General features: G+C 44.9%; 2 protein-coding genes across 2 annotated transcripts in view; one reads left to right on the plus strand and one right to left on the minus strand.

The window, feature by feature from the left end:
* Window positions 1–5,283, plus strand: part of stx8 (syntaxin 8) — a 47,062-nt gene extending 41,779 nt beyond the window's left edge. Inside the window, exon 8 of the mRNA XM_079998582.1 lies at window positions 4,470–5,283. Coding sequence (XP_079854708.1) covers window positions 4,470–4,534 — 65 coding nt within the window. The 3' untranslated portion in view covers window positions 4,535–5,283. The remainder of the gene's footprint in view (window positions 1–4,469) is intronic.
* A 3,536-nt stretch (window positions 5,284–8,819) lies between these two features.
* Window positions 8,820–25,854, minus strand: part of ntn1a (netrin 1a) — a gene marked incomplete at its 3' end in the record, with an annotated part of 62,957 nt that continues 45,922 nt past the window's right edge. The window contains exons 5-7 of the mRNA XM_079998581.1: window positions 23,965–24,018; window positions 13,570–13,644; window positions 8,820–9,148 (exon numbers count right to left, since the gene is read on the minus strand). Coding sequence (XP_079854707.1) covers window positions 8,820–9,148; window positions 13,570–13,644; window positions 23,965–24,018 — 458 coding nt within the window. The remainder of the gene's footprint in view (window positions 9,149–13,569; window positions 13,645–23,964; window positions 24,019–25,854) is intronic.

Below are 25,854 nucleotides of genomic sequence, written 5' to 3' on the forward strand. Positions count from 1 at the left end.
TGGGTAAACAAAAGAAGATTAGATAAATTATTCATCTATCGCGTGACAATATTACAACATTGTGAAGACTGCGTATTTATCGCTGTCACTACAGCAAAGCATCTGACCTGGTTGTTCCTAGTGCACAAGCTCCGCTCACAATAAAAGGTTCGACTCTTTTTTTAAGACTCAGTTCTTGATGAGTCACTTAGTAAAATTAGTCGTTTGATTCAGCTGTGAGAGGAGTCAGCCATTTATCATTATTACTTTTTTTTGCAATGAGTGCAGTTTATTTTGGTATGGCTAGTACCATATAAATATACTAGAAAGGTATATTTGCACTTAAAAGTGAAAGAGACTTTCATTTGAAGTTTGAACTGGACACTTCCATGTTAGTTGTATGTTGTGTCCTACTAACACTCAGTGAGGGGTACAGGTTGCATTATAATGAACTAGGTGACAGTCCCATGTTCTATTTTATTGGAACTCAGTGACTGTTCCATGTTCTATTTTATTTGAACTCAGGGACAGTTTCATGTTCTATTATTGTTCCATAATGAATAATGAACAATAATAAACACACAGTGTCCAAATCAGCCATCTCACTATTGTGGGAACTGAAAATTGTAGTGGTAGTCCATATGTGCAGCTGTCTTATCGCGTGAGCGGGATCAGATCAAGCAATTTATTTGTCATTGATGTACAGCAGATATACACAATGAGACCAAATGATGAGAAAATTGTATTTCTCCGATCACAGATATAAACTTAAAGTGATCGTACGACAATGTAAAAGTTATTTAATTGTCAATGTTTGATTGTCAACATACAATTGAATGAAAATTTGAATTGGCCAAAATCGGACGGCAGGTCAGACTTCTGTAGTCGGTATCGCCCAGGAAAATTGCAATCAGTGCATCTCTAGTGTTTAGAGAACAATTACTAGGACAGTTTGAGCAAAGGTTTGTAGTTTCTATCAGGATCATACGTATCAACTTACCAAGATGGATTCTTTGATTTAGACATTTTGTGCTTGTGTCATTTTAAATCACAACCTTACAGAAATTTCTCATATACATCATTTCCTTCCACACATACATTTACATTACATTTACATTTACATTTCGCCATTTAGCAGACGCTTTTATCCAAAGCGACTTACAATTATTCAAACACCGACGGACGCAGCCATCAGGAGCAATGAGGGTTAAGTGTCTTGCTCAAGGACACTACAGCCTGCTAGCAGGAGGAGCCTGGGATCGAATCAGCAACCTTTAGATTACTAGATGACCAGCTCTACCTCCTGAGCTACCGTCCCCCACATACGCACGCCACCACTACATTAAATATGTTTAAAACAATTTATTAAGTCATGTTTCAAGAGCTAGATGGTAGGATTCAGAGGATTTACAGATAATATTAGTTAGTGGTGTATCGGAACATAGTTGATCCGTGATCCGTAAGGGTTGCACCCCACAGCTCGGCTCACATGTGAACCGCAGATCAGTTGTAAAATTTTCCCATCATAGTGAACTACAGTATTACTGCCGCTGTTACTTTTTCAAGTTTTAATTCCAGACCTAATTCCGGATCGAAGTCCGAACCGCAGGAGCCAGAGCTCAGCTGGTGCGCATCTTGTGCATTTGAATAATTTCAAGAAAGATGTGCCCCCATTCAATAAAATGACATATTTTACAATGTGTCCTGTTGATTTGTCCACTTGAGAGGGCAGAACAGAGACCGGCAGCTTGTGAGAAGTACCGGTACGCACCCCATATGAGTAATTAACATTATGGAAATGTTTTGGATTATGATATCAAAGATAAGATAAAAAAATGTTAAACCGAACATGATGCTGTGATATGATGAGTAGAATTAGGAAAAATGTCAGATTAGAGAAGAACGTACAGAGCGGACCCAGATGTGGAGGAGAAGAGAGGCTTTTCAGACAGTAGTTTTCAAAAGAGCCGACTCTCCCAGCTCCCAGGCATTTCTTTTATCTATGAAATTGTATGAAATATATTGTTTATATTTATTCCACTACAAAAAATAACATTATAAATATACTGATTGAATGTAACGGGACTCAAATGGTACAAGAGAAACAAGTATTTTTCTTTACAAATCAAGACTAGATAGGGTTAGGGTTAGTGCTGGCAAAAATTGAGAAATTGAATATGATACTGGAATTCAGTTACTGGGGGAGGATCAAATCATAATTTTACATTCAGTACCATATTTAAAGGAAGAAAGTGTCATGCATGCCTCACATTGCAGTTTAATTTAATTATTGAGTATTGAATATTTTATATGTTTTAAAGGTTTTATTTAAACATTGGACATCTTGAATATTGTTTTCATTTTAGACCATGAGCAAAAGTTCCTTGCTTTAAGTGTTTTATAAAATAAGTGGAAAGCAAAGTTATATTTTTCTGCCTTTATTTATCTTTTATTTTTTTGTTTTGCTGATCCGAAAAATGATCCGATCCGTGACTCAAAACGCTGATACAATCCGAACCCTGAGTTTTGTGATCCGTTGCATCCCCAGTATTAGTAGTAGAAGGACAAAGGAAGTCAAGGGACTGGCGGGAGGTACTGAAACATCTGAACCCTTCAAAGACCTACTGTATCTCCTGGGAAAGGAACCAGCATCAGCATTGCATTTCATGAGCACCAGAACCCAGCAATTAGTTCAGCGTGGCTTACATCTCCTCCCGTCTCTCTCCCTGCGGTACAAACGACCAATTAGGCCCGTCGAGAGGTGGAGAAGAAGAGCGACGAATGAAAGAATTGTAAACCCAAAGTGAAAGAACTGCGGAGAAATGCCAGCCGCGCCAAGCAGCGACGGACAACTGGGTCGTCAGTGCGGGGGGTTTAGTCGGGAGCCCCCTCAGATGGATCCCCGACAAGACCCAGTTGTTGGAAATCCTCGTTGCGGTGCCGTTCCACAAGGAATGGGCAGAGTTGAGGCTGAAACGCTAGTGAGGTGAATTCCGCCCTCGGAGGAAGTTCTTTTTCTTTTGTCCATATCTGATGTGTGTGGCACATGTGCAGTATAGGTCATAGGATACAGTACCAACAGAAAGACCACCACATCTTGGTAACACTACCATGCACATCATACAAACCGCCCTCTTTCCCTTCCCATCTCCCACGCTACCATCGTAGAGGAGTCGCCAAGTCATTTATAAGGATGATAGAACTTTGTTCGAAGTTTTTTATTTTTTATTTTCCAGATACAGACTCTTTATTAAATTCTTAACTGTGTTAGCGCTTATGCGCGTAATCCTGTTCAAGTAAAATTTGTAATGTCTTTCACCCCGATCACAGAATTATTGAGAGCCATGCTCTGCACTTTGTCTCTGTTGGAAATGAAAGTTCCATCTGTGGTGGATATTTACCACATATCTGGGTGGAAGGTGGTGGGGTGGGAGCGGCCCTAATAAAACCTGTAATATTTTTGGGTCCCCGGCGGGAGAGCGCTTTTGATGAAGTGTGAGCGAGCCTTCGCACATTTCGCTGCTTCCATAGCATCGGCGAAAAACAATGATTATCCTCAGGGGCCAGAATCAGAAACACATGTCTATCACAGTATGCAATCTTTGTCAATAAAGCCCCGGTGGCTGTCAGACGCATGTAGCCCGCATTAAGTCATCAGGGGGAAGAATGGAAATGTGATGTGATGGGGAAGGCATCCAGGCCCAATCTAAGATCAAGGGTTCTCTAAGCGAGCAGTGAGAAGTATAGACTTTTTACCTTTATCCGAGGTACCTTTCTGCGTCTCCGGCCTGTGCTCTTTTTCAGATATGCGCGAGGAGGGCAGCTCTTCTCCCTCCTCTTGCCTCTCACACACACACACACACACACACACACACACACACACACACACACACAAGGAGATGAGGCCGCAGATTGCGCCCCGATCGCCCCCTCTCCATGCGTAATGCGCAGAAAATAAAGCATTCTTAATTGTGCTCTTAATTCGTTTTCCCTTTTCCTCTTAAAAAATAAAAAAAAGAACCGATGAGAGTACCGGATTGATAAGCAGTATCGGTAAGAGTAGTAGTACTATTAAAATCATAACGACACCCATCCCTACTAGTGCCCCGTTCCTCAGTGCCCACGCTGGTTAAAGTTATTTTATTTGGAGGAACGGGGCATGGCAACCAGGGCGCGTGGACAGTCAAGCTTCTATCTATTTTATCCTGTTATCGTAATGCGCACTGACTGACAAGAAAAAAGAACGACTGCTTGACTTGAAGAATCTCAGTGGACATCATGTGATCATGTGATAATCATCAGTGGGTTTCCCACTGATGATTAGTCTCGTTGACTTGGAGGGGGCAGCCCAAAATGTGTCAAAACAAAGTAAACCAGGTGTTTTGTTTTTTTTAAGTTGCAGCCTTTCAACAACGCAAATGAGCTTGCCTTCCTGTCTTGGTCTGGTTATCTGACCTCTCTTTGTCTCTCTCTTCTTCTTTTCCCCTCAGGGATGCTGGTGGTGATCGTTCTTCTCCTGATAGCCATTGTAGTGATAGCTGTTTGGCCTGTGTAGGCCCTCAGCAAGGGCAGCGTGGCCACTGATGATCCAGATGGAACCTTCTGGGGAGGATGCAGGACGTATACTCGCCACCTCGTAATCCAGACTGTTAGATATATGACCCATACATACATGCATACCACAGATGGACGGACAGACAGACTTACACTCGAAACAAAGGAGGTGCTGCTGTGTCGAAGCCAGACTAAAAGACTATTTCTGACCAGTTCAGATTCTCCCAACACTGCACGGTTCTGAGTTGTGCTGTCGAGAGCAATGTCTGTGTTGTAAACGGACACCAGCGACTCCACCAACGGCACATTCAATTTTGGTTTGACCGGGGGTAAAAAAGCGGTACACATAATTGTGTACTCGGTTTAGTCTGCCGGTAATACATTGAGTTTTATAATTTTATCAAGTCTCCGCTAAGTGAAATCAAGGTCACTTGTCATACATTAATGACATAAATATTTGAACTAATTGTTAGTCGGACCTCCCACAGGCTGAATGTCCCTTCCAGAAGTCTGCCTGACCAGGTTCTGACTTACAGCATTCTCTCTCTCTCTCTCTCTCTCTCTCTCTCTCTCTCTCTCTCTCTCTCTCTCTCTCATATTTACCCTTACACTTTTGCTGCTGTAATGTTATCATTTCTCTTCGGGGGGTTTTATAATGTTTATAGAATAGCGCTCAGCCAAAACAAACAGTATGCTGGTGTCACTAACACGGTTGTTTTCTTTCCTTGTAAATCAGCTCAACCCTAATGAATGTGTTACATATAATTTATAATAAATGACATTTCAAGTTATTTTCTTCCCCGCTCTGACTCCCTCCTGTCTGTGTTTGCTTCTCAGGGCTCAATCTCCAGGGACTGCAATGTTTTTTTTTGCGTTATTCAGACTTTGTGTCCTTTGCCAACGTTTTTACATAAGTATTGTATCAATGCTTTGCACCATATTGTTTGTGCAGCTTATTTGTAATGTTGTCTAATTAAATGGGGAAAAAAATAAGCACTGACCAAGTTCAGGAGCAGAATATGTATATATTTAGTATATATTTCAACAATTTGAAATATATAATATATATATATATATATATATATATATATATATAAATGATGTACGTACTTTGATAAAGACATAATATTAGTCAAATGAATTAACTCTATCCAGTTTGTAAAATATACAAAAAGACTAATTCATGGGGAAAACAGACACACAATATACTATATATATATACATATACGTATATTTACAAATGTGTGTGTATATATATATATATATATATTTCAGAAGACAAGGCATTTTTTCTTTTTTCAACATAAGTTTATTTCAACTGGAAATTTGAGTTAAGTTCTACCAGGTTTGTGTGTTCAGTAGTTATTATTTCCTTCTTGTATGGCAACCATCTAAACCACAAATGAGTAAAAAAAACAAAACACAAAAAAAACTTGAAAAAGACATAATAAAATCCACAATGTCTCGTGTCATTAAATATATTCATATATAATAACCATAATATATTAGTACACATCATAAAACGCATTGCAAAACAAGGCATTGCAATGTTGAGAACAAAAGATTTACAATTCATAGTATGAACACAAAGCAAAGCTTTGAATGGTAAGTGGGTAGAACTCAAACATGGAGCATTACAAACCGTTGCAGTCGACGTCAAAACTGAAATACACTGAGGGGCTGCAGAGACAGACGAGAGGTTGGATTACAAAATATCCTGTGCCAAAGACAAACATTTATTAGATTTTCATATAACTACAAAAAGCCGAAGTGTGTAAATATATGTGGATATCATCAATTTATTTCATCTTCGCACGAGAATACCAGCACATAGCACGTTGAGCGGCCACGACTTTGTAACCATCTGCTATCTCAAAAAAATGGAATTGGCCATAAGTGCTGCAATACATTGATAAGTTGAAGAAAAAAATCAGCTATATTCACTGTTTCCACAGCTATTGTAGTCAAAGATTATCTGGAGAGGGCAGATCTCATCAGGCCTATTTCTAATTGGTGTTTGGATGAGCCAAAAACCCTTCCATCATTGTGTTTTGTTTTTCAGAATCAAGTTGTTGCCGTTCGTTTACCGTTTTTAAAACTTTGTTCTGTGTGACCCTTCAGTTTCGGTTCGCAATGGCAACACACACACTGAATGTTTTTGCATTTAAAATGAAAAGAAAAAAAATAATAATCATCCAAAACCCCCACAACTTACATTGATAAATTAAAACAACCCTCATATTGTGTGATCAAATAAACTCCAGACATTTTACAAACTCTGAAGCCGGTATCTTTTTAGCGTGAGCAGACTGCAGAATGCTTAGAAACGGAGGGAATGTGGTTTGGATTAAGTGACGGTGTAATCAGATGATTGAACTACAGTCTCTCTCTTTTGCGATTCCTCCGTCTCTCCTCTCCTGGAAAAAGCATTTTGAGGAGAATTAACCTGACAGTTCAATGGGAGAGTGCAGCTGCCACGGTCACGTCGGCTCCGTTCCTTTGCGTGAAGGTACAGTCAACCATTGTTTTCACAAAAGATCGCAGCGACGGTCGCTGGAGTGGTGTTTATCATGACTGTGTCAGAGGAGGAATTTCTCAAGAAACGGCATTGAAAGTTTAGAAAACATTCTAAGTGAAAAATGTGAAAAAATAAAATAAAATACAATCCCGAATGTTCTTTTCATGTTTGATAAAGGTAGATTTTGCGATAATATTACAGGGAATGTATGCATTTTGTGTCAAAGCTAAGGAAATAATTGTATTTGTAATTTGCCCCGCACTGTCTATACTCAATTGAGGTTAATGAAAGGTTTTTTCATGAAAGTAATACCGATACAAATTACATGGTCGATATCTACTGACCATAGTCTTTTTGTACTATGAAGGGAGGTCAATTACAACGATCTTCAACATCAACATTACTGATTTTCTTTTTGTATAGGTAGGGGAAGATTTGACACAATTTACTTTTCAAGCATATAGGCATATGGAAAATATGGGAAACATTTTCAATGATGCACAAATGCATATAACGTACTGTGTGCATACTAATTTAGCAAATCATCACGCAATTCCAATGTGTTAATACTGTGCTTTGAGTGTTATATCTGAACTGATTTTGGATTTGGATGTATTTGTTTCGGCTTTTTTTTCTGTCGTAAATGACGTTATCATTTACAACAGGAAAAAAAGCCGAAACAAATACATCTACTATAATTTCAAAGAAGAGCAAAAATTAGCACATTGCTAACATAGCAAATCTCTGTCCTTACAATATTTTAATAATTTTGGAATGAATGAATTTGACACCAGGTGCATTTGAAAAAAATAAAATAAAAATCACGGTACAACAAATCAAATGGAGTTCGTCATTTGGAGGAAAAAAAGGAAATAAATGCAAAAACATAATCTTCAGTGATGTTAGTTCATTGAACATTATCGCCGTCATACAGGGATGATGTGATGGGGCAAATGAGGCAAAACCCTGATGAAGTGAATGACAAAATTTTTTTAATTTATTATAAACTATGCTAATTATTCTTTATTTCAATCTGACCCTTAGTCCTCTCTACATAAATAGCCACTTCCTAAGCCTGGAACTGTCAAACCCCTGAAAGCCAGAGACCTGCACAACAACACTATGGCACTTCTTAATTCAATAAATGCAACCTGTATGTTCACCATTTTGAGCAGTAGATGTTGTATTAATTAGAGCAGTGGAGGGATGTGGTGGAACAGGCTGGTTTGTTATTTCAGGAAAAATAAACAACTGCGTGGAGACTAAACCGCTGCAGCTAAAGAAGTGACTGTGTCCCCTCCGCAGCAGAAAACGTACATTAAATTTCAACCGAAAATATAATGGTTTCATACTGAAATAAAGAAAAATGAACACATAACTTGCGTATACTGGTAATAGGTGCAAACTCGGCAAATCCACAAGAGACGAATCTCAAAAATAAACAAAGTAAACCAAATCTGCAAGGTGAGCTCCTTCAACAAAACAAAAATAGTTCACTAGAAGAAAAAAAAAACGGAACAAACAAAAAAAAATCATCCTAAATAATTCTCTTCATGCTTCTACACGAAAAAGCAGCAACATTTACAGTCTTGTTTTGTGTCCATATTCTTCTTTCGTCTGTCTCTCTTTCTCGCTTTCCGGTTTTGTCGACGCCTCCGTCCATTGAATTCCTTTCACATTCTTCTTCCTCCACCCTTGTCTCCGGTAGCCTTCTCCGCCTCGCCTCCCCCACCCTGCCCCGCCCCGTCCCCCGCCCCTCCTCCTCCACTTATGGCTTCTTGCACTTGCCTTTCTTCTCGCGTTGCTGGAACTTTCTGAGCCTGCGCGCCCACGTGTCCCTCCACTGGATGACCAGGCTGCCTTTGTCAGCCACCACTCCTCCCTGGCCGGGGGAGTCCTCGTCGTTCCCCAGCAGCAGGTACTTCTTGCCCGGCTTGATCTTGGGGCACTTGCAGGCTACGTCCTTGGCGCGCACCCAGAGGAGCTGGTCCCCGCGGCGGATGCGGCTCTCGCCCTGCTTGTAGACGGAGATGATGTTCACGGTGAACTTCCACCACTCGCCGGCTTTGTCCGCCTTCAGGATGTGCACCTGGACGGCTGGGGATGCAGACAGAGGGGAGTGTTAGAAACACGGTTTTCGCTTAAGAGACAGGGCATTGTGTTCACTCATTGTCCTGTTCCTCGCTCACTTTTTCACTAAATTGTGCTTTTAATATCTGTCTTCCAGTGCCGGCTGAGTTGAAGGCCAGTCCCCCCTGCTCTGCTATTGCACAAAGAATCTTTCCACTGTGCAATGTGTGGTGCGCTGCTTTGTGCTGTCCAAGCCCTTTCATCCCAAGCCCTTAACCAGCTCGTCTATAACCGTGGCAGGCCGGGCAGAAATACTATCGCTCTCTATGCTTTCCTTTGGAAACCGTATCCACCCCGCTGAACTCATTGGCTGAGATCAGCGGGGCACTGTGGTACGCTCAACTAACTTGACCGAAAAAAAACAACATTTGATTATCGGGGACTTCAGACCTTCAAACCTATAGTGATATCTGCTGCATCAGCGTTCTACTGGGAAGGAAACCACTAAAGTCAGAGAACTATGTCACAGCGGCTGGAAAAGTCTGTCTCTCCCAAGTGCACTCGCTCCTTTTTCCAACTGCAACCACTATCCAAACTCCAAACTGGAGCCCGGCCCAAAGAATCTCCACAAGCAAGCGTCACAAACTTGCAAGTGTGGATCTTCCAGAGTAGATGGATCACCCCTGAACACCCAGTAGATCTACTGCCTGCTCTGTGTTGGCCTGGCTTACCACAAAAAGTGGCAAAATTACACAGTACACTGACACATTTTCCTGCGGCAGCAGGTCAGAATGAAGGCAAACATGACAAGATGACAAACCCTTTTTCCTCTGGCAAATCCTTTGTTCACACTGGTAAATTGGAACCAAAATATTATGAGGCGCAACAGCCAAATCCAGTGGTAACGTATGTACGTAAATGTGCATGCCTGTGGTATAAGCAGTGGATTGGATTCTCTGTTGAGAAAAACAGGGCTGTGGTTGGGCCGTGATAGGGTGCATGGTCAGTTTTATGTCCTTTACTAGTGACAATGCAAGGTGATTTGTGGTGTGTTTTAAAGGGGCAGGGGATAGCTGCTAAAAACGAGAGTTTGGAAAGACGTTGAGTGATGTCACATGATGAATTCACTGCCACGGAAGAGATAGGGGGGGAGAGAGAGAGAGAGAAAGGGTTGAATCCCTTTCGACCCCTTTCTATTTTTACCCATTTGCGATATTCATATGCGTTCAATTGACAGCTCAGTCGAGTGACGATTCTTCACTCATTTTGAATTATGAGTTGACCACTTTTGCCCTTCTAACACACTGCTTCTAATGGAGCGGAAGTCAGTGGCAATGGTAATGGTCCATTCTGTTCCCACAGCCGGTTTCTCCAATGATGATTGCAGCCCTGGGAATTCCCACCTATTAACGCTGGTTATTACGGAACTTCACATCTTCTGTTTAGAAGTCCGGACCTCCTCGACAGGTATTATCCAATGAATAAATCATTTAACTGATTGGTGCGACTCGGCTCAGCTTCACCGCGGTCCAATGGTCAGACCGTTTTCTATGAAACCCTTCAGATCGGAAAAACAAAATTTGGTTTTGCAACCGGACAGGATGCGTGGAGGATCCGATCGACCGAACCACATTTGCAGGTGGTGAGAGAAGCGCGAGACTCATTTCGCCAAACAGCTGTTTTGCGCCCATGGTGGCGGGTGTAAATGGAGCCTAACTGGGAGTTCAGTGCTACTGTTGGTTCAATAAGCAGTTTGACCTGATGGTGAACTCTGCCCTCCAGCCATCGCCCTGTCCTTATCACCTGCCGCCACCGGAAGGCGCTCCTCTCTCTCTGTTTGCGTTTGGACAACAGAAGCACTGCCTCGGCAACCCTCCTACCATGCCTGAACTGTAAACAGTGGAACACTGTGATGCCTAAAGTTGGAGGCATTGTTGTATGGGGCAAAGGGGGGTATTCACTTTTGGAGTCTGGACAAGACAATTGTTCAACTCTTTATAAGTGTGTGTACTTGCACCGCGGGGGCTCGTAGTGTTGCTTCCCTGCACTCCCCCGCTGATCGTGTTCCAAACAGTCCTTAGAATGAGCGTTAAAAGGCCTGCTTTACTTTGGCTAAGTGCTTTTGGTGCAGAATTGGTCAGGGTCCCGCAAATGCAAATTACAGCTGCTGATGTAACGCAGCTTTATTTGGCGGGTCTCCCCTACATCGGCAGCACAAAGCCCCCCCTCTGGTGGAAGCAGGGGAGCGGGGAAGTGGATTACATCGACGGAGTTTAAGTCGACGCTGGGAAGTAATAAACAGTGCGCTGCGCTGCACTGTATTGTAGTGACAGTATAGTAACCTCACTTCATTAATTTTAATGGTATTCATTCTATCAGTATGTGTGTGTCCGTGCGAGTGCGTGCGTGTGTGTGTATGTGTGTGTGTGTGTGTGTGTGTGTGTGTGTGTGTGTGTGTGTGTGTGTGTGTGTGTGTCCGTGCGTGCGTGGGAGTCGTAGGGTACAGCACAGTGTGGAGCGATGCATTCTGGGGCTTAACAACAAGATCTTCCAATGACAGCGTCTTACTTTGTCACTTTCCACGTGGCCCCGTTGGAAGAGGCTTGCCATGCGAGTCACAGCTAGAGATAACTCGCTCCATTGATTCTAGTATAGTCAAACTACAAATATCCCCCCGTGTTGTCTTAAAATCATATTTTGTGAAAACATGTGGTGGGAAAAATATGATTTCAAATTGAGTTGCTTCGGGATCGTTTTTGACATAGAAAGAAGCAGAGTGATCTGCACGAATCTTATTTTAAACTTGCATTAAATTGGTCTACGTGTACAGTTCAGTCTGCTGTGTCAGTGTAATTCAATCAGTGTCGAATAAACTATGAAATAAAATACATTTGGTCTGGGGGTTAAATGGATATCATCATTTATCAGCTATCAATGGAAGCATTTTAGTCATGAAATGAAGATATTGTGATACACAACTTTGTCGTATAAATGAATGAGAAGATAAGTCGAAAGTCCAACGCTCCTTCAAACCAAACACAACAATGTCCCGGCCTGTCTGTCAAGCTGCTGAGGTATGCTGCGAGATGCCACCCCTGGCCTCGCTGCTTGACTGGGTTCAACAGCCCCTTCACCCCAGTCAGTCTAAGGGGTATAAAGGAGGAGGGAGGGAGGGAGGGAGGGGGGATTGGAGGGCAGGGATGGATGGATTGGGGGGGTGGGTGAGAGGTCGCACATCTCATCCGCACCTCAAATGGCGAGGTGGATGGACGCTCACAGGAATGCTGCGGCGGAAAAAAAAAAATAAAGGGCGACGCCGGGGGCCGGGGGAGACAGGGGGTCGTGGTGGGTTTTTTTTTGTTTTTTTTCGGAGGAAGTTAAGATGGGGGACGCCTCAGTGAGGACTTCGTCGAGAGCGGGCCACCTTTGTCCACCTTGGAACCTTCCTTAACACACCCGCTGGGCTGTCCGTCAAGCAGGAACCACCCCCCCCCCCACCCCCCTGCACCACCTCCGCCTAATTCTCTATCTCCTCCCTCTCTATCTCTCTCCCTGTCTTCTCTCTCACTTGCTCTCTCCCTCCCTTCAATCTGTCCACCTGTTGTCTTCTCCCTCCAAAGGTCTGATCCCCCCCCCGTTTGAGCCTTTGTCTCGGGCCTGAGGAGATAAGCCGTCAGTGTAACGGCTCCTCAGCAACAAACGTGGCTCAATGGAGGAGCCGCTTTAAAAAAAAAAAAAAAGATGAATAAAAGATCTTTATTGCGAAAGGACTTTATATATGGTACAGGTTTTCTCCCCAAAATAGTGTTGAGTGGTTTTTCAACCGCAAAGTAAGCAGCAGGGTTCGAAACCCATTTGGAACAGGTGCTTCAAACATCGGGTCCCACCTTGTGCCGAAAGTTAATGACTTCTGCAGTTTGAATAAATCTAAGGATTTGCAGTTTTATCATCCATTCATGTATCTGACAACACCATAATATACTCGATTTGTTTTCTTTCTCATAATTCGATTCTAAGTCTGGTGCCTGTGCTTATGTACACAGTTACTGTAAGTGGGAACTATATTTTTTTCATTTAGAATAGATGTTTGCATTAAAAAAAAATGGAATATAACTGTTCTGTAGTGTTCCTCCTATCCAGAGGCATGCTGATACCGGTCTTCAACATATACATTAAATTATCCACAGTTTGCACAGTATATACAAAGTATATTGAATGTCATATATTTTTTGTATCTTTTCTTTTATAATGCAGGATGGAAAAAATGCAGAATTCCCCGAAACCCTTTGAGGCTGATTTTTATTTTATTTTATTTTTCTTTTTAAATTAAAAATACATTTGCACCAACTTTATTTCACCACAACACCTCATGTTGTTACCATCTTTCCTGGAGCCAAAGTCAAGTCAAAGTCAAGTAAAGAAAAGTAAAAAGACGGATTTCAGCTCACCGTAATCTTTCTTGCAGTACTTCTTCATGTTGATCTTCAGTTTGCCTTTGGAGGCCTTGCAGTAAGAGTCACAGTCTGGCGGGAAGAGAGGGGTGGGAAGGGGGGGAGTGGAAGAAAGAGAGAAATAGATGCTCTATTATTTAAACAGCTCTTTCAGAATAATGCTTGTGACAGTAAGTCTTGAAGAATTCCTCGGGGGCGATCTGGGTGATATGCATCTGTCTGCTCGCATTGTGTCGTCTAAAAAAGGAGCTTGTGCAGGAGAATGGCCAAGACCGGCACGCCATAGAAAGGAACAGACAATGTGTGTGTGCGTGTGTGTGTGTGTGTGTGTGCGCAGTGTGACTGCAATGTGGCGGTTGTGTCCACAGTGCAAAGGCCTTTTGACACCTAACCCCCCCACCCCCCAGCCCGCTTCTGCGCTGAGGTCAAGGTACCAGCAACAGTTTGGGGAAAAAAAAAACACAAATTTACTCCGCTTACACACACACACACACACACACACACACACAAATTATTTTATTATCGACTGTATCGTCTGGTGCACTTCTCAACCAGAAAATTGTCAATCGGGAGACTGGTCCACACAAGCATAGCAAAGCGAACACACACAAATCCCTCAAATCAACCTCAGAGTCTCTTTGAGGCTCCACTGAAGGCCGTGTCAGCTTCTGCATTTATTGCGTTGTGAACGGGGGGGGGGGTGCAGAGCTGACAGCAGTGGTGGGATAGAAGAGTGTGTGTGTGTATGTGTGTGTGCGTGTGCATGTGTGTGTGGGGGAAGGGGGGGGTCATTGCCACACAAAGGGAGGTCAGGAAGGGAAATTAGCCATCCACGACGTGGGCCGAGGGGGAGGTTGTGTCCGTTCTGTGTCCAGGAGCAAATAAAAACCTCACGCGGGCGAGAGTTTTACAGCCTTCAGGGGGGGTGGGGGGCGGCCTTATCACGTGCTCAACAAGCATTCTTATCACATGCACACCTGCCTTGGACAACATATTTTGGAGCTGTGTCAAGTCAATATTTAAGTATATGTTCTTTCTATACCTTCATCTTATTCTTATGACAGAGTACCGTCAAGTTAAGGTGCTATTGAGTTTTTTAGCCACGGTGCCGGCCTTAACCCCAGCCACCCAGAGAGATACTGGTGTCACTGGTTATCGCCCCACGCTTCTCTTCACTACCCCAACCGCTCACAGGGCTGCCTAGAGAGTGAGGTGCGGCCAAATCATTGGGATTTGGAAAAGGGGGGAAAAAGAGGTGTCGCCCCCTTTATTCCTCTCCTGGGTTTTATTTCCACTCCCATCCGACACAAGCTGGATCCAGAAAAGTAGATTTAAAAAAGAGAAAGAAAGGAGGGCAGGAAGATAGAAGTACATCTATAGCTAGATAGATAGATAGATAGATAGATAGATAGATAGATAGATAGATAGATAGATAGATAGATAGATAGATAGATATGTCGATAGATAGATATGCAGATAGATAGATATGCAGATAGATAGATAGATAGATAGATAGATAGATAGATAGATAGATAGATAGATAGATGGATATGTCGATAACAGATATGCAGATAGATAGATAGATATGCAGATAGATAGATAGATCGATAAAGGGGGCTGGGGGAGGAAGGAGTGCAGCTTGCAGAGGGCCTGAATAAGAACAAACTTCATTGTTGTGGGCAGATCTTTGCTCAGTGCCTTCACTTCCCTTTATACCCCGTGTGAATGAGGTTGCCAAGGGAACAGCAGGAGGAGGAAAAATGCACCCGAAAAAGCACAGGATGGATGGATGGAGGGGATGGGGGGGGGGGGGGGGGGGCGTTGGGGGTTGAGAGTGTTTAGCAATAGTGAGGCTGGTGGAAGAGTTTGGGGGAGGATTTGGGTTAGAGAGTGAATGGGAGGAGGGGGAGAGAGCATCAAATTCCTGGAGGGGTGGGAGGAAAAGTAGGAGTTTGAGTCCAGAGGAAAAAAAAAAACAGATCAGCAAATGAGCGGCTCAAACTAGTGTTGTCGGTTGTAAATGAGGAGGGAAACTACCAAAAAGAAGCCAAAGTTAATCAAACAGAGTAGTACATATCGTCAGAGCCTCATTTCCATCTAAATACGAAGAGAGGGATGGGGTGGGGGGGGGGGGTTAGGGTCTGATCCCTCTCCTCCAACAGTTGGGGGAAAGGCATCTTTGTTTTCTCATAACCCCTCCACCCCCTATCATGATACGTTCCTTTGACAGCCTCTCGTTCTCCATTAGTGGACCCCCGGGACCACGGGGCCGGTCCCCCGCCGCGAGGACAAATGTTCCCTTTGTGGAAGAACAGGCCCCCGAGCCGGACTGTACCTGCCGCGTTCCGAGTAGATGTCCTTTACCGGGGCCCGCTTTGTGGGCCCTGTGTTCCCCTTTGTTTCCTTTTTTTTTTTCCTCAAAAAGATTGAGGAAAGTAAACGAGAAGCGGATCCTTTTCCCTCGTCCTATCAGGGGCCCGGAGCGACTGCCACCGCTACTCGCTTCCTCTCGAGACGCCGCTCGCCGCCGCCGATCGGAGATAAGATGCAGCGCGGTTTCCCCCCCGCTCCCCGTCGGGCGAAATTGTGAAGTCGAACCGACGCCTGAATGAGACAGCCTGCGGCGCGTTTATAGAAAGTGACCTTTTTAATAAGGTGGTGAGGTCTGAGAAGATAAACTGTGCATACACATGCTTCTTCTGGAGCAGAGATGAGATGAGATTAGACATGATGCCAGATGCAATTAAGGGCGCTGGGGGGGGGAAAAAATCGATTCACGTGAGAATCGCGATTCCGTCATCTAAGACTCAAAATCAAAATTCCAAAAATCGATTTTTAAAATTGTGATAACGTTGTTTCAGGTTCTCCTAAGAACTACAACTGGAAGGCTCGCTTTTGTGACTTGGCGTGAGGAGCGCGAGGGGCGTTCCCTGGAAAAGCATTGGAAGCGATTTCTGATAGATTGGACAACATTGTCAGATGTGAAATTCAAAGTCTACCAATTACTTTTTGATGCAGAGACAAAATAGCATACACAAACAGATCAATCAGGTTTAGTGATTTTATTGTAAATGAACAGGGTGGTCGTAAAGTTTGGTTTACAAATAAAAGGGAACGTTTTTTGTTGGTATTTATGTGTAGTTTCTCTTTAGAGAATCTTGCAATGAGGGAGAATAATTACACATTGTGACTCCGTTCCATAGTTTAGTAAGTTCCTCTGTAATAATATGATGAGCCAGACATGACTTCAACCCCGCTGTCCTGTCTCTGCATGGAACGGGCCGACAGACCAGCTGCTTCTCGGCGCTTTTGTCGGTTTAACCACCATAAACAGCAATTCCTCCTCGGCATAAACAAACTCCGATGGCGCTCTTCTTGGTTTATACGACTTCCCGCTTCACACTCCACTTTCTCTCTACTGTCGCCCGTGGTTTCTGACAATACTGCAACCGGCAATGCGGCGAATATAAACTCCCCGCGCTCTCTGCACGAGTGCCCGTGTCGCCTGCGCAAAAGCTTGCGGCAGCCAGGCTTTGATCCTACAGATGCCGCTATGCCGACAGGTCAGTTGCGGTCACAGAAACCGGAGCCTCATCGCCGCCTACGGAACACACTGGTGCGACCGACAAGCAGTGGAGTAGTAGGCTATCATGGCGGAGGAAAATCGAATTCAACCTGCCCCATCTTCAATGAAGGCAGCCTTTTGGACACACTTCGGATTTTATAGTCTCCCGGGAAAGAAGGAGCTTGATAAGACTTACACCATATGCAAGCTTTGCAAACGTATTAAAGTGCTAAATGCAGCCGTCCTTGTTTGATTTCATTTGTTTATTTGAAGTTGCTGAGGAACTGTAGATGAAAAATGCTGCTCCCAGTTGTATCCATGCAACAGTCCATTTGTACCAGGTCTGCGTTGAAAACCTAAAAGCCTGTGAAGAGGTGATCTATTGTTAAGTATATTTTGAAATACTTGAAATATTTGTTATTTCCATAATTAAAGGCGAAGTATAAGTAAATCCAATTTATTCAAGGTTTACATTTTTTGATTGCGTGTTTAATATTTTCTTCTTTTTGGAGATGTGTATCACACTGTCTACTGTAATCAAATGGGAAAATTATCGAATCGAGAATCGTGACAAATCGAGAATCGATTTTTAAATCAAATTGTGACCCCAAGGATCTAAATCGTATGGAATTGTGATATTCCCATAGATTCCCACCCCTAGATGCAATGGAATATTACAGTTCCTACCAGATAAAATCCTATAGGATCTATGATATTTTAGCACAATACCTATAGGATGTATAATAGAATCCAATAGTAATTTGTATAGAAACTGGCCAAAATATTCGTATAGAATTCCAATGGGATTACTATAGCTAATCTAACACTAACCTATGTATGTATAGTATGACTAGTATGTCTAAATCATCCCTAACCTCTAGGGTTAGGATGAGAGTTAGGCATACTATAGAGACCACAACATGTTAAATGTAACCATAGGATTTGCTATAAAATTGTATAGGAATTCTAAAGTAGTTTTTCACAAGGGTTAGTATGAGTATTTGTATTGTATTGTTTTGTGCCTATATACTCTTTAACGTATGCACTGAGCACACAGAGACTGTTCGAACAGGTGTTTAAAACATGGATGACATTTTTGGAGACGATTCTGGGGGTTAGCAGGGTTGGACAAGGAGCTCAGTTTTTTCAACTTCCCTATTGCATCCACTAGCACAAACTTTTAAGTGGTGCACGTACGTGCAGTGCCTTGAATGGGGCCCCCGGGCTCCCCGCGAGCGTCCAAACGTGGAGCCGGCAGGGAGGCGTCGGAGAGGCACGGCAGCCCCGGGACAGGGAGGTGTGAATAAGACCCCAGGAGGAGGGCTTTCTCCTCCCTCCACCAGACTGATTGAGAAACAAATTGCGGCAAATAAAGCATGTAATTAGATTATAGGGCACAGTGTGCTGCTCAGCTTTCCCCTCTCTGCTGTGTGTGTGTGTGAGGAGGCGAGTGAGAGAGCGAGAGAGGGAGAGAGAGAGTGGGAGGGGGGAGGGTGGGAGAGAGAGAAAGAGAGAGAGAGAGAGAGAGCGAGAGAGCTATATTTTCCAAGAAAAGATGGTTGGTTTTTCCATCCCTGGCTGAGAGCCTGGCGAGCGAAGACAACCGTGAGGAGCAGGAGATGTTTATGATTCTTGACCCGATGGCCAGTAGAGATCCCCAACCCAGCCCTCATTTACTGTAACTGATGACTTTGGGATGATTTAGCGGCTGCAGGCGGAGACGCCGTGCACACACGCTAAGAGGAGGAAGAGTCCTGCACCCCCCCTGCTTCTTGCATTCTACTCAGTTTCAGTTCTGGGTAACAAGATCCCACGATGACATGACTCTGAAATCCGGCGCGGTTGACAAGCAACGAATAGGGCGTGTGGAGCCTCGAGTCATGCCAAAAAAATCCAGGGAGGGGTTCCAACACAAAATCTGATCACTTCCAGATAGACCCCGATAGACTGACACACACACACACACACACACACACACACACACACACACACACACACGCACACACACACACACACACACACACACACACACACACACACACACACACACACACACAATGGGTTGACCCCTGGCTATCTTTATCATCCTCATCGCTCTCTCTCTCTCTCTCTCTCTCTCTCTCTCTCTCTCTCTCTCTCTTCCTGCTCCACATAATGCCAGTGGCTCTCACAGTCCGTGCATCCTGACAGGTGGCCTGGGCGGCCGTGGCAGGTCAGCGGTGGTTAATCCCCTCCACATTGCGTTGGCGCGCAGACATCTCTGTCACGGCCCGTGGGAGTGGCCGCCCGCGCCATCCGTGACCTAGCGGCACAATATGTGTTTTGTCTGGGCCACGCCGGTGGGAGATATTTCGCCATGCATTCCAGCCCTCCGAGTGTTCAAGGAAGTGTGGGAGATGTGAGGCGGGAGGCTGTGTGTGTGTGTGTCTGTGTGTGTGCGTGCGTGCATGCGTGTGTGTGGAGGGGGTGTTGGCGAGGGTGTTGGTTGGGTGGAGACAAATTAATATCCACTCCGTTCTCTCCCAGACCCTTTGTTCACTTATACGTCCCTTCCCAAGTGACACCCCTGGTATACCTCTGTGAACCCACGTGCATGCAAAGATGCATTTTCCCGACTTCCCGTTCTGATGACATTGGGTAGCAATTTATTTCCACTGAGAATCCCTAATTGCTGCTTTTCATGTTTCTGTTTTCCAGTTGGAGGTGCCAATGTTAATGTTTGACTGAGTGTGATAATCCTGCATAGCATCGAATATGTGGAAGAGATTAGAAAAAGAAAAATGAAAAGTTTTGGCCACAAAACTGTCCAAGTATCCAAAACTGAAACGATTATAAGAGAAACATTATAAGCTATAGGGGAAAATATTACTGATGAATTTAATGCAACCAAGGAAAGAGAGCAATTAAACTCAGATTAAATATTCATTTCTGCCGGCTGTTGTCATTCTGTATCCATTTAGGGCAGCATGACTGAGCACTGAAGCCCTCTCTTTTATCCTTCTGGACTTGATTTATCCTCTTCTTCCTTGTTTTCCTCATCCCCTTCTCCTACTTCTTCTTCAAGGACAAGCAGGCGAGGGGCGGGATCGGTCAATGGCGATGACACTATGGTGGAGGCGATGCCACGATAAAACGGCCTCATCTGTTCGTTTACATTTTGGGGGCCGATATTATGGCCATTCGAAAAAGGAAGAAAGAAAGAAAGAAAGAAAGAAAGAAAGAAAGAAGGACACAGCAAAAGTGCTCCACGAGCCCGCCGAGTCAACCCGGTAACGTATGGGTCTTCTGGGGCCCCAAAGCCTGGGTGGTCCGGCGGGACCCTCCGCTGCCCTCGCAGTTCTGTCGTGACCAACCCCGACTCGTCTGTCAAGGCTCTGCACCTTCTCTGTCCGCTCTGTGCTCTTCTAGAAAGGATTTGCGACAATTTGTTACCTGGAGCTGAAGGGATCGAGTCCGCGGACAGTTTTGCCCCCGACTGTGTTTACTTTGGCTCAATGACACGGTTCACACCCATCAGATTAGAGGCAGATTAGGAGTCTTCCTAGGAGCCGCAGCTGTACAGGAACTGCACAGATGGTATTTTGGGCATACTGTAGACTATGAAAGTTCACAAATAAGAGACATGCAGCTGCTAAATTCCAATTACCCCCCTATTATATGGATGATAGAGAGGGCAATACTCTAGAATCCCCCCCATCCCCAATAATGAGGTGAGGAAAATTTCCCGACGGCCCTTAAAGTGGACACATTCCTCATTCCTGGGAGTGGGGGGCACCAAGAAACTCCAGATATTCCACTGCCGCACCACCCACAGAGAACTTTGTGGAGACAAAGCGTGAAATGGAGGGAGGTGGAGGAGGAGGAGAGCGAGAGAGAGAGAGAGAGAGAGAGAGAGAGAGAGAGAGAGCGAGAGAGAGAGAGAGAAGGGGGTGTAAGCACCCTGAGTGCGCTCGTCAATCCGTCGGGGGACCCTGCGAGGGCCCAGCAACAGCTGCGGGAGCCTGTCGGGGGAGGAGGGGGGCAGCGTGCACACACACACACACACACACACACGCACACACACGCTTGCGCGTGCGCACACACACGTACACGCACACACACACACACACACACGCCGTACACACACACACACACACACACTCTCACACACACACAAACATACACACACACACACACACACACACAGACACATATTGACACATATTGACACACACACTAAGACACACACACACACACACAACGCACGCACACACACACACACACACACAGACACACACACACACACACACACTCACAGACACGTATTGACACACACACTAAGACCCAGAGACACACTAGGACACACACACACACACACACACACAATCCATGCGTACATTCCTTCTTCCGTGATGCTGGATGAACTTGCTGCCGGTCGGATGACTCAACTTTTTCCACCGCGAGGCCAAAGGACAAAAGCCTGTGCGTTGCACGTTGCTCATCGAGCGCGGTGCGTTTCGGTTCCCGCGCTTGTACTGTACGCCCCCATCCACCTCCCCTACGCCGCACACCTGTGTTTAAACAGTGTTTCCTTTGTGCGCGTCCGACTGTAGCGCCGCAGCTGTAAACAACTAAAGCACAATTCCCAAACGCCCATCCCCAGCCTAGCTGTCGGGATTCGAATTGTGACGTGCCGAATCGAGCGGAATCGCCATGAAGGACTCTTGACTCCAAAAGACCGGCTCGTCCAAAGTTGGGCTGTTTCCTTAGCCTCAAAACATGTTGACAAACATCATTTGAATATTAGTAAATATAACTACAACAGCTGTGTCTCTGTGACATAACTACTCTCATTCATTCACCGACTATAAATATTTAATATTTTTTGATTTATTTATCGTTATTATTTGCACACTCTTCCTCTTTGAATATGTTGCTTACTCATTTGGACCCATTGTAAATACTGTTTATTACTGTTTATTACAGATCCTACCGAGTGTATGTAAATATTTATCTTCATCAACTTTTTTTTAGATTATTACTCTGAGTTCTGTACCAAACTGAGAATCACTGACAACCACAATCAAATTCCTTGTATGTGTAAGTGCACTCGGCCAAGACAGCCTGATTCTATCGTGGATTCAACACCGAGCACCAAGCAAAACGCCAGAGCTAAGCACTTGCTTAGAGGAAAGAAAGAAAACACATAAACACAATGTTTACGGCGCGGAAGAGGGGATGAATTTGTGTCCATAAAAAACATGTAGGAGTGGGGAAAAAAAAAATCTGCTTGGGTGTTTTTCTAGCTCGGCAGCAACACCGCTGGCCCGGACCACAATGTAGGGCAGGACATAATTCGAAGCAGGAAACATTCGGTCAGGGAATAAAACAACACTACGGCACACACTACAGAGAGAGAGAGAGAGAGAGAGAGAGAGAGAGAGAGAGAGAGAGAGAGAGAGAGAGAGAGAGAGAGAGAGAGAGAGAGAAATCAACAAATCAAATAAACTGCCCTCCCCCCTCCCAGCAGCACGGTGCTCCCCACACCCCACTGTGCTGCAGTTAGAGAGATTAATTGGCTCAAGTGGAGGAGATTAAAGGAGCCACGTCTCAGGGCCGCGGCTAATTGATTTAATATTCATGAAGCCCCTAATAAGTTAGAGGGGAAGGCAAGAGGGATCCAATTTACTCTCTTACACTTCACTTTTTTACACTGGTGGAGGAAAAATATGTCAAAATATTTGGGCGCGAAGGGGTTGGTGCTGTTGGGAACTCCTTAAACCCCCCCCCCCCCCACAAAAAAAACATTTTCTGTTATTTTTTTATGAGTACGAGGTGGAGTATGAGTTAGTTTGTCCTTTCCCTTTGTGTCGCCAAGAAAGCCTTATCGCATGGAAGAGAGCAGTGGTCCCCCAACATGGGGTGCTAGGCCCCCCCAGGGGGCCGCCAGAGATTGCGGTAGGTCGCAAGGCCTTGGACGATATGAGGCAAATGTGGTTAAGAAATCCCCATGAGTGTTAGCTCAAATGTCAATTGTAACAAAATCACCAAAAGTTCTCATGTATTGTATGGCCTAAACACTTTTCTCTCTCAACCCGTAAAATGGAACAAAACGACAAAAACGACAAAAACGACAAAAACGACTGCCAACCACCAATAAAATCAAGTTAGCTTTCGGGGGGGAGGGGTCTCTGAGAAAAAGAATATTGGGACCCCATAGACTAGAGAAACATTTGCGGTGCATGAACTAATGGTAGGGTCACACCGCCGGCGAGCGGGCGCTGCAAAGCACCAGGCTGCAAAGCGACAGGCTGCAAAGCGACAGGCTGCAAAGCGACAGGCTGCAAAGCGGCAGGCTGCAATGCATTTCAAACAGAGCGCGGCTTCGTCCAGCCGCAGGGGGCGGAGCCACGACCGGCGACGAGCTGACAGCTTCACAGAGATATGGAAAGTTAAGCAGGTTCCAACTTTATGCAAAAGAGCAGGCCCGGGCCGCCGGGCGACAGGCAATAGGAGGGAAGATACGCTTCCAATGGCGCTGACCCTTGGAAAATGGACGCTCTGACCACGGCATTGCTCCTTTTTTTTTTAAGAAAAATGTCACTTAACGTCGATAAAATAAGGAACACGTCAAACTACACCATTTTAATAAAAAATAAGTTGCCAGGGCACCATCTATCTAAATAATGTATATTAAATATGGAAAAGACGAGAGGTTTGAAATGTTTGGCGCACCCACAACCGCCAGTCCGTTTTGAGCCGACACGCCCACAAACGCCAGGGGCACAGGAGCCTCAGGTGTGACCGTACCGTAAGTATCCTTTAAAACACAGATTAAACATCCTCACCTGACGGTTCCTCTGTGCTGCTGGCCGTGGTGGTCGGAGGGGCCACAGGAATCTCTGCTCCCACGGGGAAAACACACACACACACACACACACACACACACACACACACACACACAAAGCAAAGATCAGTTCCATCACCTCGTATGCAAACCTTTGGCTCAAATCAAATCAAACGAATCACAAGTGTCCGCGTCGAAAAAAAAGTGCTGTCCGCGTCGGTGCGATGATACCTATGTGTGTTTTCTTTTCGACAGACAAGCTTTCAGTGCTTTTGTGGCCTATACGTCCTTCACCGCCGGGGAGAGTCGGTGCGAGCCCAGCGGGGCCGCGCGGGAAGATGCAGATCATTCGTCTGTAGCGTCTGAGGGCAGAGGGGTGTCAAATATGGAACTGTTCTAATCTCCCATTTCCTTTCTCGTAGCCTTTCCAACCCGCTGAAGCCGCGGCCCAGATGTTTTGATGTTCCGAGACTTGATTCCCTCCGCCCCTCGTCTTTACTGGGGTCTCCGAGCGCTCGGAAGCCGTCGCTCGGGGGGAAAACCATCCGTGAAGCAGTGCCCCTCTTCTCCGGGAGCAACGGGGATGGCGAAAGAGGATACGAGCGCACGCATGCACACACACACACGCACACGCGAGCACACGCACGCACGCGCACACACACACACACACACACACACACACACACACACACAAACACACACAATTGTAAACTCTGCTACTGAGGCCAAGGCCAGGGGAGTGTGGCAAAGGAGCGGCAAAGGAGCAAGCGGAGACAAGAAGTTACCAAAACGCCGAGATGTATCGTCGATTGAGGTTGAGGATACGGAAGAAAGAGGAGGACAACGACAGACGAGGGGCGGCGTCGGGCAGCAGTTGTGCGTAGAGGAAAGGCTTTGTGTTCTCAGAGGAAGAAAGAAAGAATCAAGTCTTTTAATCAAAGAGCTGGCGAAGGGGTCCCGTCACCACTTTTGCCCCCCCTCGCCGAGCGAACAGAACATGTGTATTCACGCTTAGACGCAGTACGTTACATTCTTCTTCCTGGCATAATCACTTACACGCCCGTTCTTGAAATGGAGTGGGGTGCGGGGGCGGGGGGGGAAATAATGAGGCCTTTTCCCATGAACAATAAGTTTATATAACAGCAAGAAAAAAACAGGGGTTGCCAAATTGAGGGCCTTCTTCTAAAGCCGGACCGTCTTCAGCGCCACTGCCACGCGTGCCAGTTGAAATAACGCCGCTGTTTCTCATAATTGAGTCGTGTGGATTTATCTGCGGCGCTGTGGCTCACATTCGTGAAGTCAGGAATAAAATATGACTCATGGTTTGGATCGGGACTTGGCAAGCGTGCTCCCGGGGCAAATCTGACGGAGGCCTGTTTAAGTGAAGTCAATAAGTAAATTGGGAAAAAAAGAATGGAGCGAAATCGCGGAATAACTACAGACCTGTGTTTAACACCTCTATCCCTGAGCAACTTTCCCAGGAAAATCCCAGATATGTATTACATTATATTACAGAACCATTATCCTCATCCCCCCCTCTTCCTCCTGGACCTTGGCCCGGAATTTCGACTCTGTAAAGAGCTCTTAATCCCCTTGCATGCAATTATAGAGGCAAACCCACCAATTAAAGTGCATCGTTTCACAATCAAACAAAGGGCCAATTAAAATCCAGGAATTGTGATTACTGTACCACAATTCACACCTCGCCTTTATCCCCCTCCAACAAGTGATCCCCCTTGACTGCAAAGTTATTGCTTCGCTTGAAAATGGCCATCATGTGCTGGGAACCCATTGCCAGAAGCCTTCAATAAAAAAATGAATGAAATATCCTCTTGAGACTTTGCAGCTCCGATCTCCATGACTCTTATTCTAGAGGAACGAACCACCGTGG

Source organism: Zeus faber, assembly GCF_960531495.2.
Source record: "Zeus faber genome assembly, chromosome: 4".
Lineage (NCBI taxonomy): Eukaryota > Metazoa > Chordata > Actinopteri > Zeiformes > Zeidae > Zeus > Zeus faber.